Here is a 13185-nt window from a genome sequence, read left to right on the forward strand (position 1 = left end):
CTCTGATGGACACTAACCAGGGAGAGGAGCAAGCTAGACTTAAGGATAAATTTCCTGACAGTGAGGGCAATTAACCAGTGGAACTGCTTGCCACCAGAAGTTGTGGCTACTCCATCACTGGAGGTTTTGAGGAAGAGACATGACGGCCATTGGTCTGAAATGGTGGAGGGCCTCCTGCTTGAGCCAGGGGCTGGACTAGATGACCTCCCAGATCCCTTCCAACTCTGTTATACTGTTATTCTGTTTACATGTTCTCCAAAGCACCTGAAGGCAGGTTAAGAGGCAACGGATGGAAACTAATCAAGGAGAGAAACAACCATGAACTAAGGAGAAATTTCCTGACAGTTGGAACAATTATCCAGTGGAACAGCTTGCCTCCAGAAGTTGTGGGTGCTCCATCAATGGTGCTTTTTTTCAGGAGGCAACTGGACTTTCCAGTTTTTCTTTGAAGACGTTTTGCTTCTCATCCCAGAAGCTTCTTCAGCTCTTGCTGGATGGTGGGGAAGGGAAGGATTTATATTCCTTTCAGATAGCTGTATTAAATCCTTCCGTTCTACACCATCCAGTCAGAGCTGAAGAAGCTTCTGGGATAAAAAGTGAAACGTCTTCAAAGAAAAACCAGAAAAGTCCAGCTGCCTCCTGAAAAAGCCCCTTCGGGACAATCATGACCTGGATGATGGAGAATCTCCATAGACATTCATCACTGGAGGTTTTAAAGAAGAGATTGGACAACCATTTGTCCAAAATGATAGAGGGTTTCCTGCTTGTGGAGGGGGTTGGACCAGGGGTGAAATGCTCCCGGTTTGGACTAGATCGTGTTGTGCCTCGCCCGCCCTCCTCTCCTCAGCCGGGCCCCTCCCATCTCCTGCTATCTGAGCCAGAGACTGATAGTGAAGAAGAATGGCCTGGCATGCCTCCAGTCCCCAGCCCTGGCACCATGCCCGGACAGACTGAGCAAACAAACCTCCCTCCTATAGCGTGTGAGCACGAAGCCAGCCACGAGCTAGAATTGCCGGCAGCAGAGCAGGAGGATGAAAACTGGACAGATCCCCGCTTCCGGAGAATGGAGAGGCGACGTCAGCAAAAGGAAGGGAGGGGCAGGCCAGGATAAATGCTGAGTCATGGAGCCACACCCCATGGCCTATATAAAGGATCTGCTTTTTGGCATTCCTTGAGTCAGGCAAAGTCTCATCTGGTTTGCTGAAGTCACACCTTGGATTCCTGCCTGCCCTGAGAACTCTGACAGGAATTTGGCAAAGCTGCAGAGGCTTCGTGGCCACGCTTGATACAGACTTCCCAGACCCGGCCGTCAGAGGAGGAGTGGGACATGACAGATTGGCTGATCCGGTAGCAATGGTGGCAGGTGGTTCAGAGAACCGGTAGCAAAAATCCCTGCCCCCCTCCCTGTCCATGCCCACCCAATCGCCCCCTTGCCCGCTTCCTGCTTCTTTCCGGCTCGTCCCCTTTTCCCCACCCGAATGGTAGGAATAGGTTGCAAAAAATGCTTTCAAAAGGTGGAAAAAAAAGGCTCTGAAGATCCCAGCTGAGCTGCGCGATCATCAGAGCCTTTTTTTTTTTACTTTTAAAACCAGTTTTTTACAACCTCTTCAAATAGGTTGTTAAAAAATGCTTTTAAAAGTTAAAAAAAAAGATTGTGCGCCACAGCTAATCACACACCCCCTCCCCCCTGTATTCCCTGGATGGGGAAAAACAGGCTCCGACTCAACCCCGCCAAGACCGAGTGGCTGTGGATGCTGGTGTTCCGGTATAATCAGCGGAGGCCATCGCTGTCTGCGGGGGATGAGTCACTGGCCCCCACAGAGAAGGTCCGCAATCTGGGCGTCCTTCTGGATGCACGGCTGTCGTCAGAAGAGCATTTGACGGCCGTCGCCAGAGGAGCTTTTTATCAGGTCCACCTGATACGCCAGTTGCGTCCCTTCTTACAGCGGGATTCCTTATGCACAGTCACTCACGCCCTCGTCACTTCCCGTCTGGACTACTGCAACGCTCTCTACATGGGGCTCCCCTTAAAGAGCACCCAAAGGCTCCAACTGGTTCAGAATGCGGCCGCGCGGGTGTTAGAGGGAGAGACTCGTTGCTCCCATATAACACCCCTCCTGCGCAGGCTGCACTGGCTTCCAGTGGTCTTTCAGGTGCAATTCAAGGTGTTAGTTACCACCTTTAAAGCGCTCCATGGCATAGAATAGAATAGAATAGAATTTTATTGGCCAAGTGTGATTGGACACACAAGGAATTTGTCTTGGTGCATATGCTCTCAGTGTACATAAAAGAAAAGATACGTTCATCAAGGTACAACATTTACAACACAATTGATGGTCAATATATCAATATAAATCATAAGGATTGCCAGCAACAAGTTATAGTCATACAGTCATAAGTGGAAAGAGATTGGTGATGGGAACTATGAAACGATTAATAGTAGTGCAGATTCAGTAAATAGTCTGACAGTGTTGAGGGAATTATTTGTTTAGCAGAGTGATGGCCTTCGGGAAAAAACTGTTCTTGTGTCTAGTTGTTCTGGTGTGCAGTGCTCTATAGCGTCGTTTTGAGGGTAGGGGTTGAAACAGTTTATGTCCAGGATGCAAGTGATCTGCAAATATTTTCATATTTCATGATCTGCTGCTACCGGCGACCTCCCATCGACCAGTGCGCTCCCATAGGGAGGGTTTCCTCCGGGTGTCGTCGGCCAGTCAATGTCGGCTGGCGACGCCCAGGGGAGGGCCTTCTCTGTGGGGGCACCAACCCTCTGGAACGAGCTACCACCAGGTATCCGCCAACTCCCTGATTATCCGGACCTTTCGACGCGAGCTGAATACAATTCTTTTTCATCGTGCAGGACTGGCCTAATGGGGTTTTAATAATGGGGTTTTTTGGTTTTAAGTCTTCAACCAACTCTAAATTTTCCTTTTAAACTGGTTTTAAGTTTTATACTAATTGTTTTTACTTTGGCTGTAAACTGCCCTGAGTCCTTTGGGAGAAGGGCGGTATAGAAATTTAAACAATAAATAAATAAATATGCTGCTCTACTTGTATCCTTTTGGTGTGCACTGTGTGCATCACGCACCTCGCATTTGGTGCGTGATGTGCACTGTGCATGCGCAGCCAGCAAACCAGTAGTAAACCGGTTCAGATTTCACCACTGGGTTGGACTAGAAGACCTCCAAGGTCCCTTCCAACTCTGTTATTCGCTGTTCTATCTTCTTTTTTTTTCCCCCATAAAAAAGTTTTATTTTTACAATCATATCAAACAGCTCATCCAATGTACAGTTATATACAATTAGTCGGGCTTGCCCAGTCACCACCCCCCTTTTTAACATTCTTCCCTCTTCTACCTTCTTCTACTTTCCAGACCTTCCTCTCCTTCTCTTATCTACATCCTCTCCTCCCTCCACCCTACACCTTCCTTCTCCCTCTTCTACCCCTCTTCCTTCCTCTTCTCCTCTTTCCTACCTCCTACTCTCTCCTCTTTTCTCCCTCCCTACCGTTCTAAAATGGTAACTGGGCAGACCCGACCCTACATTAATTATATTTATACACCTTCAATAATCCCTGTTCTATCTTCTTGTTCCCCGTCATAGCTGGACCAGACCAAGCGACGTCACAGTTTGAAGCTCTGGGTGATTGACATGTTATGCCTGCCCAACCTTAACCTGTTGGCGGTTTCCACCACAGACCAGGATATTGGTAAGCTAATTGCCATGATGCCCCCGGGATTTGGGTCTCTTGGGGGGGGGGAGTGTGCGCGTATGTCTCCATGTGCTAAAAATACCAGGGTCTCCCTTTGAAGAATGATGGCATTTCTTCCAATAGACTTGTGGGTCTCCAACTTTGAGACTTGTGGACTTCAGCTCCCAGAATCCCCCAGCCAGCATGGTTGAAGTGGAGTTGAAGACTACAAGTCTGAAAGTTGCCAAAGTTAGACACCCCTGTAATAGACCATGGTTTGTGAAAGTTGGCAACTTTAAGATGGGTGGACTTCAGCTCCCAGAATTCCATTTCCTGCAGGTATGAACTTCAACTCCCAGAATTCCATTTCCTGCAGGTATGAACTTCAACTCCCAGAATTCCATTTCCTGCAGGTATGAACTTCAACTCCCAGAATTCCATTTCCTGCAGGTATGAACTTCAACTCCCAGAATTCCACTCCCAGAAAGGTGGACTTCAACTCCCAGAATTCCATTTCCAGCAGGTGTACTCTTCAACGGCCTGAAGTCCAGACTGGGTGGACCAACTCCGAATATGCTGGCTGGGGAATTCTTGGCATTGAAGCCTACCAACCTTACAGTTGCGAAATTTGAAAAAGAGTTTGCTAGATGAACAGGCTGAGGGACAACGCTGGACATGCTAGTCTTCTGAAGTGGTCATCCATGCGCCTGTCCGAAACAGGGTGTGGTGGGTCACACCCACACCAACTGGACAGCCTCCAAGAATTAAGGAGAAACTTCCTGACAGTGAGAACAATTAACCGGTGGAAGGGCTTTGCCTTCAGAAGTTAGGGCTGCTCCATCCCTGGACGTGTTTAAGAAGAAATTGGACAGTCCTTTGTCTGAAATGGTATAGGTTGGACTAGAACAGGGGTCTCCAACCTTGGTCCCTTTAAGACTTGTGGACTTCAACTCCCAGAGTTCCTCAGCCAGCTTTGTTGGCTGAGGGACTGTGGGAGTTGAAGTCCACAAGTCTTAAAGGGACCAAGGTTGGAGACCCCTGGACTAGAAGACCTCCAAAGTCCCTTCCAGCTGTATTCTGAATGAATGGTCAATCTGTTTTATTTTTTGTGGTGGACAATTGAATTCTCCTAGAGTTGAGTTTCCATCCTTCCTTCCCTTTTACTTCTCAACATAGTTGAGAAGCCAACACAGTTCTGGGCTGCATAAACAGAGGGATAGAATCAAGATGACGTGAAGTGTTAATACCACTTTATAATGCCTTGGTAAGGCCACACTTGGAATATTGCATCCAGTTTTGGTCGCCACGATGTAAAAAAAATGTTGAGACTCTAGAAAGAGTGCAGAGAAGAGCAACAAAGAGGATGAGGGGACTGGAGGCTAAAACATATGAAGAACGGTTGCAGGAACTGGGTATGTCTAGTTTAATAAAAAGAAGGACTAGGGGAGACATCAAAGCAGTTTTCCAATATCTCAGGGGCTGCCACAGAGAAGAGGGAGTCGGGCTGTTCTCCAAAGCACCTGAGGGTAGAACAAGAAGAAATGGGTGGAAACTAATCAAGGAGAGAAGCAACTTAGAACTAAGGAGAAATTTCCTGACAGTTAGAACAATTAATAAGTGGAACGACTTGCCTGCAGAAGTTGTGAATGCTCCAACACAGGAAGGTTTTAAGAAAATGTTGGATAACCATCTGACTGAGATGGTGTAGGGTTTCCTGCCTGGGCAGGGGGTTGGACTAGAAGGCCTCCAAGGTCCTTTCCAACTCTGTTGTTATATATATTATATATAAAGCCTGAACATGGTCTTTTAGTTGATTCCTGTGAGCAAACTTCCAGGTTTCCATGGTTATGAAGCACCTGTAAAGTCTTCTCTTTTGTCAAAAAAACAGCTCGTCTTTGAGAGGATTAACTAGGGCTCCTGGAGGCCTTTTGACCCTCCAAACCTGGAGAAGACAACCTTGTGTGTCCCCTTTGTCTTCTAAATGTCCCTTTCCTCTGGACAAATACTTCGAACATTGCAGATTCTCTTTAGCAGGAAAAAAATAATGCCTACAAGTTGCCTTATAGCAAATCCAGAGGGAAGGGATAATTAGAAATCAGGATCAAACCCACCATGGTCTAGTGCAAGGGTCTCCAAACTCGGCCATTTTAAGACTTGGGGACTTCAACTCCCAGAATCCCCCAGCCAACCGTGCAAATGGCTTCCCCCTTGAGTTAGCTCGTCCGAAGGTCACAAAAGGGGATCACAGGAGGCTGCAACTGTTATAAATAGGAACCAGTTGCCAAGCGTCTCAATTCCTGATTTTATTTATACACTTTTCTTTAACATATATAGGTATTTAGTAAACAGTGTATTGTCTGGGTCATTTTACATATACATAATTCTAGTATTTATTTATTTTATTTATTTATTATTTAAACTTTTATACCGCCCTTTTCCTGAAGGACTCAGGGCGGTGTACAGCCTACATTAAAACAGTTAAATATACAAACTTAAAATAATAATTAAAAAACTTATTCAATAAAGGCCGAAATTAAAACCGTCAAATTGACCATATTAAAATACCCAATAAAATTATTAAAATTGAAAAAAAATTTAAAAATTTAAAAATTTAAAATTCAGGCCAGTCCCGCTTGGATAAATAGATAGGTTTTCAATTCCCGGCGAAAGGTCCGAAGGTCGGGTAATTGGCGTAAACCGGGGGGAAGTTCATTCCAGAGAGTAGGAGCCCCCACAGAGAAGGCTCTTCCCCTGGGGGCCGCCAGCCGACATTGTCTGGCGGACGGCACCCTGAGAAGTCCCTCTCTGTGAGAGCGTACGGGTCGGTGGGAGGCATGAGGTAACAGCAGGCGGTCCCGTAAGTACCCGGGTCCTAAGCCATGGAGCGCTTTAAAGGTGGTAACCAGCACCTTGAAGTGCACCCGAAAGACCACAGGCAGCCACGGCAGACTGCGCAGGAGTGGTGTTACCCGGGAGCAACGTGATGCTCCCTCAATCACCCGCGCAGCTGCATTCTGGACTAACTGGAGTCTCCGAGTGCACTTCAGGGGTAGCCCCATGTAGAGAGCATTGCAATCGTCCAGGCAAGAAGTGACGAGAGCATGAGTGACCGTGCATACGGCATCCCGGTCCAGAAAGGGGCACAATTGGCGGACCAGGCGAACCTGGTAAAAAGCTCTTGATGAAGCTCTTGATGAAGGTATCTTTTCTTTTACATATGTACACTGAGAGCATATGCACCAAGACAAATTCCTTGTGTGTCCAATCACACTTGGACAATAAAAATTCTATTCTATTCTATTCTATTCTATTCTATTCTATTCTATTCTATTCTATTCTATTCTATATTCTATATTCTATATATATATATATGATTGCTTATTTGTGTTGTCCCTTATGATTCTTGATGAAGGTATCTTTTCTTTTATGTACACTGAGAGCATATGCACCAAGACAAATTCCTTGTGTGTCCAATCACACTTGGCCAATAAAAAAAAATTCTATTCTAAATTCTATTCTATTCTATTCTATTCTATTCTATATTCTATATATATATATATGATTGCTTATTTGTGTTGTCCCTTATGATTCTTGATGAAGGTATCTTTTCTTTTATGTACACTGAGAGCATATGCACCAAGACAAATTCCTTGTGTGTCCAATCACACTTGGCCAATAAAAAAAAATTCTATTCTAAATTCTATTCTATTCTAATAATATTCTTTACTTGTGTATAATAAGGTTCTTCCAACTTCTAATTACTACCTTTATTATCTAACCATAATCCCAAATTAGAAAATATTCTGTGTCTTCTTTGTCCTTTATTCTTTAATGTTAACCTATCTGTTTCTGCACAATGTAGCATTTTTGAAATTATATTTTCATCTGTAGGCGTTTCCTCATTTTTCCAGTATTGCGCAAATACAATTTTCGCTGCCGTCAAAACATGTAGTATTAAATATACATTCCCTTTGTCATATACCTAACAGAAATGTTTCTGGCTTTAAATCTATGCATTGCTTTATCAATTTCTCTAACCATGCATGACTGTGTGTATCTAACCAAGCGTCTGAATTTTGATCAGGTGACCACGGGAATATGGCCACTGTCTTAAGTGTGAAAAATGGTCACGAGTCATTTTTTTCCCAGCGCCATCGTTAACTTTAGATGGTCACGAAAGGAATTGTAAGTCAAAGACAATCTGTGGCCCTATGGGGAAAAAAATTCAATTTCTCAATTTTATGTTTGCCATAAGAAGCTTCTGCACTGCAACGCGAGTCGGAGTCCAAATATTTCTTTGCTTTCCCACCCAAAAATTACATTCCTTTGGGAAAACTTTTATTCATTTTTGACCGTTGTTCAGGCGTCAAGGCCCAAGGATACATCAACGTTATAAATGTTTTCTTTCAGTTTCTGATTCGGTGTAAATGTTCAAGCATTGTATTGTATCCCAAGTTTCTTGCGTGTTGCAATTTTACAATTTTAAATTTCTCATATCCTGCTGGGGGCCTTTTATGGGTGGCTTCCCCCCATTAAGGAAGGGGGAAATATTGACCCCCAAGCAAAAGACTTTCTCCCAGTGCAGGGGTCTCCAACCTCCAACTTGTGGACTTCAACTCCCAGAGTCCCTCAGCCAGCAAAGCTGGCTGAGGAACTCTGGGACTTGAAGTCCACAAGTCTTAAAGGGACCAAGGTTGGAGACCCCTGTCCCAGTGGGAGGGCTGGGGGGGATCATAGGGGGAGGAGGAGGGGGAGGGGGAGGTAGCCTCTTAAGACCCATTTCCCGAGTCAGGGGAGTCAAGGGGAAGTGAGAAATTCTTTTTTCTTTTAATTGCTAATTCCAGAGAAGAGGAATGCAGCTCCCGCCTCCACCTTGTGGGGCGGATGGGTTACGTCTGCCATCAGAAATCAGAAAGCTGAGGCTGGAAGGGACCTTGGAGGTCTTCTAGTCCAACCCCCTGCCCAAGGCAGAAGACTTTGTATCATCCGGGTTGTCTACTTTTGAAAACCTCCAGTTTTCATCCATGATTTCTGGAGGAAAGTCATTTTGCTGATTAACTGTTCTCACTGTTATGAAATTTTTCCTTAGTTTTAGATAGGATCTCACACTGAGGGGTTTCCACCCATTGCCTCTCCTTCCTTCCTTCCTTCCTTCCTTCCTTCCTTCCTTCCTTCCTTCCTTCCTTCCTTCCTTCCTTCCTTCCTTCCTTCCTTCCTTCCTTCCTTCCTTCTCAGTATTTTCCTTCTTTCTACATTAAAATCTTCCGTCCTTCCTTCCTTCCTTCCTTCCTTCCTTCCTTCCTTCCTTCCTTCCTTCTCAATATTTTCCTTCTTTCTACATTAAAATCTTCCGTCCTTCCTTCCTTCCTTCCTTCCTTCCTTCCTTCCTTCCTTCCTTCCTTCCTTCCTTCTCTCTTTCCCTTCTCAGTATTTTCCTTCTTTCTACATTAAAACCTTCCTTCCTTCCTTCCTTCCTTCCTTCCTTCCTTCCTTCCTTCCTTCCTTCCTTCCTTCCTTCCTTCCTTCCTTCCTTCCTTCCTTCCTTCCTTCCTTCTTTCCTTCTCAGTATTTTTCCTCTTTCTACATTAAATCAATCCTCCCTCACTCACTTCCTCATCCATCCATCCATCCATCCACCCATCCATCCATCCCTTTCTTAGGTGTGTTCTGTTCACAAGTGTGAGGTTGCCACAGCTGCCTTCTCTCTTTTTACCCAGAGTTCTTTGACATTGGAGGCAGCAAATGTGACCGTCTGTTTTCCTTGGTCGATCTGGACGGATGTGCCACCGCCATGGACTACTGGTAGGTCCTATGGGGGGGGGGGTGTGGCGTTGGAAGGCCCGGCTGGCCCATCTCCTCTCACTGGGGGCATCTGTGGACTGAGAGGAGCCCTTGCTGAAGAACCACCGAGAGCCACAAAAAATTCCTGCTTGTTGGCTTTCTGCTTCTCTACCCTGGCTTCTTGCCCTTTCAGCGTTGGTAGGAATTGGTGGGCTGGGGGAGGGGGGGGTTGGTCTCACCCACACTGACAAGCCAAAGCATTCTTTGTAGCCTGGACTAGATGTTCTCTGAGGTCCCTTTTCAACTCCTTGACCCCACAGTTGTGGTTGAAGATCTTCCACTGATGAATATCTGAAAATATCTGCATGAAATCATCCAAGCAGAGAGAGCTCACGTTTTCCTCCTCCTCCTCCTCCTCCTCCTCCTCCTCCTCCTCCTCCTCCTCCTCCTCCTCCTCCTCCTCCTCCTCTCCTCAAACTCCCCTGCCTTCTCGCACTGATGATATTATCTAGTTGGGTCATTCATGAAACATCTGCAAGAAAGCAACCAAGCTCAGAGAGCGCCAAGGACCTCACAGTCTTCCTCCTCCCCCTCCCCCCCTCCCCCTATTCCTTCCTTACTAGCTCTGATGATAATAGTTTGGTAGTGAAACATCTTCAAGGAAATGTCCAAGCTTGGAGGCCACCAAGGTCCTTCTGCAGGTTGCCAATGAGCAGCCCGTCTCCACCATGCCTTGCCAGGCTCGGTGCCCATAGCAAAATCTTTCTACTCCTTCCTTCCTTTTTGAACTAGGACAGATGGGTGCAAAGGGGTTTTCTGCGTTGGCGACTTGAAGGGCAACGTCCTGATTTTCACCTCCACAGATGTGGTCACCAATGGTCTCTTCAACGTCCGTGGCTACATAGGTGAGAGACGCCGGTTGGCAGCAGGGAGGGAGCGGAAGCTGGGAACCGGGTCGGGTGTGTGTGTGTGTGTGTGTTTCCTCCTTGGCTAGCAAGGTGGACCGGAAAACTAACTCCACACCAAGACTAATGCTACTTTTACAGGTAGTCCTCGACTTACAACGGTTCATTTAGTGACCGTTCAAAGTTACAACCCCCCCCCCCGAAAAAAAAGTGACAGGACCATTCCTCACACTTATGACTGATGCAACATCCCCAGGGTCCTGTGATCAAAATTCCGATGCTTGGCAACTGACTCGTATTTATGACAGTCACGGAGTCTTGGGGTCACTTGATCCCCTTTTGTGACCTTCTGACCAGCGAAGTCCATGGGGGGAAGCCAGATTCTCTCAGTGATTCACTTAACAACAGTGGCAAGAAAGGTCGTGGAATGGGGCAAAATTCACTTAACAAGTGTTTCGCTTAACGATGGGAAATGTTGGGCTCCATGGTGGTCGTAAGCCGAGGACTACCTGTATTTGGTACTCTGGGATCAGCTCCCAGGGTGGCTGAACTAGCCAATGCTGCACTATTTGGAGCGGGAGAAAATGGGATCTACTGGCTCACCAGCGATTCCTTGGATTTCGTCCTCGCAGGGGGCTTAGGCAGAGTGCCCGTCCATCTTCTGATGAAGGGGAAGACTCTGCTGTACCGGAATTTCACCGTATCGGTAAGTCCTTCTCTCTTTCTTTCTCTCTCTCTTCCTCCCTCTCTGTCTTTCTATCTCTCCTGTCATTCTCTCTCTCTCTCTCTTTCTCTTTCTGTCTCTCCCTCCCCTTTTCTCTCTTTCTCCCCTTCTCTTTCTCTCTTTCCCTCTCTCTTTCTCTCTCTCATCATTTTCTCTCTCTTTCTTTCTCTTTCTCTCCCTTCCTCCCTCTCTTTCTCCCTCTCTCTGTTTCTCCCTTTTTCTCTCCTTCTCTTTCCCCCCTTTCTCCTGGTCCAGTCTGGAGTTAGGATGGGTATGGTTGCTCTCAAAACCCACCATTTTCTTTATTAAATTGCTAGGAAGTGGTAATCCAGCATCAACCAGTCTTTGGAGGCCTTAAGATGTCTCTTCTTAACATGATGTTCACGCCGTAATGGCCAAATTCTGTTAAGAACTTTGCAAAGTATTTTCCTTCCAGAGTTCAGGTGGCCCTAATCCTTCTGGGCTTTTATGGGGGTCAGTTCAGGTGTGTGCAGAGACCCATTTCTTGGTTGTGCAGGTGACAATGAGGTGGATTAGTTTACAACTATCTGCTTTTCATTTTTGTATGGTTTGCAATGAATCAGTGAAAAGACTTGCCTTCAAAAGTTATGGGTGTTCCATCACTGGAAGTTTTTCAGAAGAGATTGGACGGCCATTTAATAGAATGGAATGGAGTGGAGTAGAAATAGAATAGAATAGAATAGAATAAAAATAGAATTAGAATAGAATTAGAATAGAAATAGAATAGAAATAGAATAGAATAGAATAGAAAAGGGATGTGGTGGCTTAGTGGGTAAGACACTGAGCTTGTCGATCGAAAGGTCAGCAGTTCAGTGGTTCGAATCCCTAGTGCGGCCGTGTAACGGGGTGAGCTCCCATTACTTGTCCCAGCTTCTGCCAACCTAGCAGTTCGAAAGCATGTAAAAAATGCAAGTAGAAAAATAGGGACCACCTTTGGTGGGAAGGTAACAGTGTTCCGTGCGCCTTTGGCGTTGAGTCATGCCGGCCACATGACCACGGAGACGTCTTCGGGCAGCGCTGGCTCTTCGGCTTTGAAACGGAGATGAGCACCGCCCCCTAGAGTCAGGAGCGACTAGCACGTATGTGCGAGGGGAACCTTCACCTTTGTAGAATAAAATAGATGGAATAGAACGGAGCAGAAAAATAAAATAGAGAATAAAGAATAGAATAGCTTTATTGTCACTTTGAATGCACACTAATCGGCATACATTAAAATGAAATTTCATTGCATACAGCTCTCAAAGGGTCACCACCTCCAATATACATTATATAACCATGACAATAAATGAATAAATAAATACAAAATTATGCATATACCCACATATATTATATGACACAGAGAAACAACAGTCTTGTTCGGATGTATACATGTACATGGTGAGAAAAATGAATCTTGCAAGTTTACTAGACGGATGGCCTAGGGAACAAAGCTGTTTCAGAATCTAGTAGTCCTGCTAGAAATACTTTGAAACCTCCTCCCAGAGGGGAGCAACAGAAAGAGACTGTAAAGTGGATGTATGGGGCCTCTAACAAAGCTTTGAACTCTAAGAACATAGCGTTTATAAGCAGCATTCTGAATAACAGCGAGCTTCGTTTAATCCTCTCCATTGTCCTCACCACTCTCTGTAGGGACTTTCTATCTGTGGCGCTGCTGCTACCACCAAACCAAACAGGGATGCAGTTGGTTAAAATGCTCTCAGTCGTGCCTCTGTAAAAAGTGGCCAGGACGGAAGGAGAAAGATGTGCTCTCTTAATCCAATTCAGGAAATGCAGATGTTGGTTTGCATGCTTCGCTAAGGATGATGTGTAGAGAGACAGTTCAGATTGTTGGTTATCTGCACCCCCCAGATACTTAATACTGTTCACCACCTCTACAGCTGCATCTCTGATACGGAGTGGAGTATGACCATGCTGGCTCTTTCAATTTACTGGGATGGATTAAGGTCTCCTGCCTTGGGCATGGGGTTGGACTAGAAAACCTCCAAGGTCCCTTCTAGCTCTAGAATTCTATGATGCTATCACAACAGACTACTGTATACATTGTTGGGTCCTGTTAAATATTCACTG

The 13185-nt window shown here is 45.7% G+C and overlaps 1 protein-coding gene across 1 annotated transcript in view; it reads left to right on the forward strand.

Moving 5' to 3' along the window:
• The first annotated feature begins 9409 nt into the window (after window positions 1-9409).
• Window positions 9410-13185, forward strand: part of EFCAB8 (EF-hand calcium binding domain 8) — a 45295-nt gene continuing 41519 nt past the window's right edge. The window contains exons 1-3 of the mRNA XM_058176723.1: window positions 9410-9489; window positions 10261-10373; window positions 11006-11079. Coding sequence (XP_058032706.1) covers window positions 9479-9489; window positions 10261-10373; window positions 11006-11079 — 198 coding nt within the window. The 5' untranslated portion in view covers window positions 9410-9478. The remainder of the gene's footprint in view (window positions 9490-10260; window positions 10374-11005; window positions 11080-13185) is intronic.

This window comes from Ahaetulla prasina, chromosome 3, assembly GCF_028640845.1.
Source record: "Ahaetulla prasina isolate Xishuangbanna chromosome 3, ASM2864084v1, whole genome shotgun sequence".
Classification (NCBI taxonomy): domain Eukaryota; kingdom Metazoa; phylum Chordata; class Lepidosauria; order Squamata; family Colubridae; genus Ahaetulla; species Ahaetulla prasina.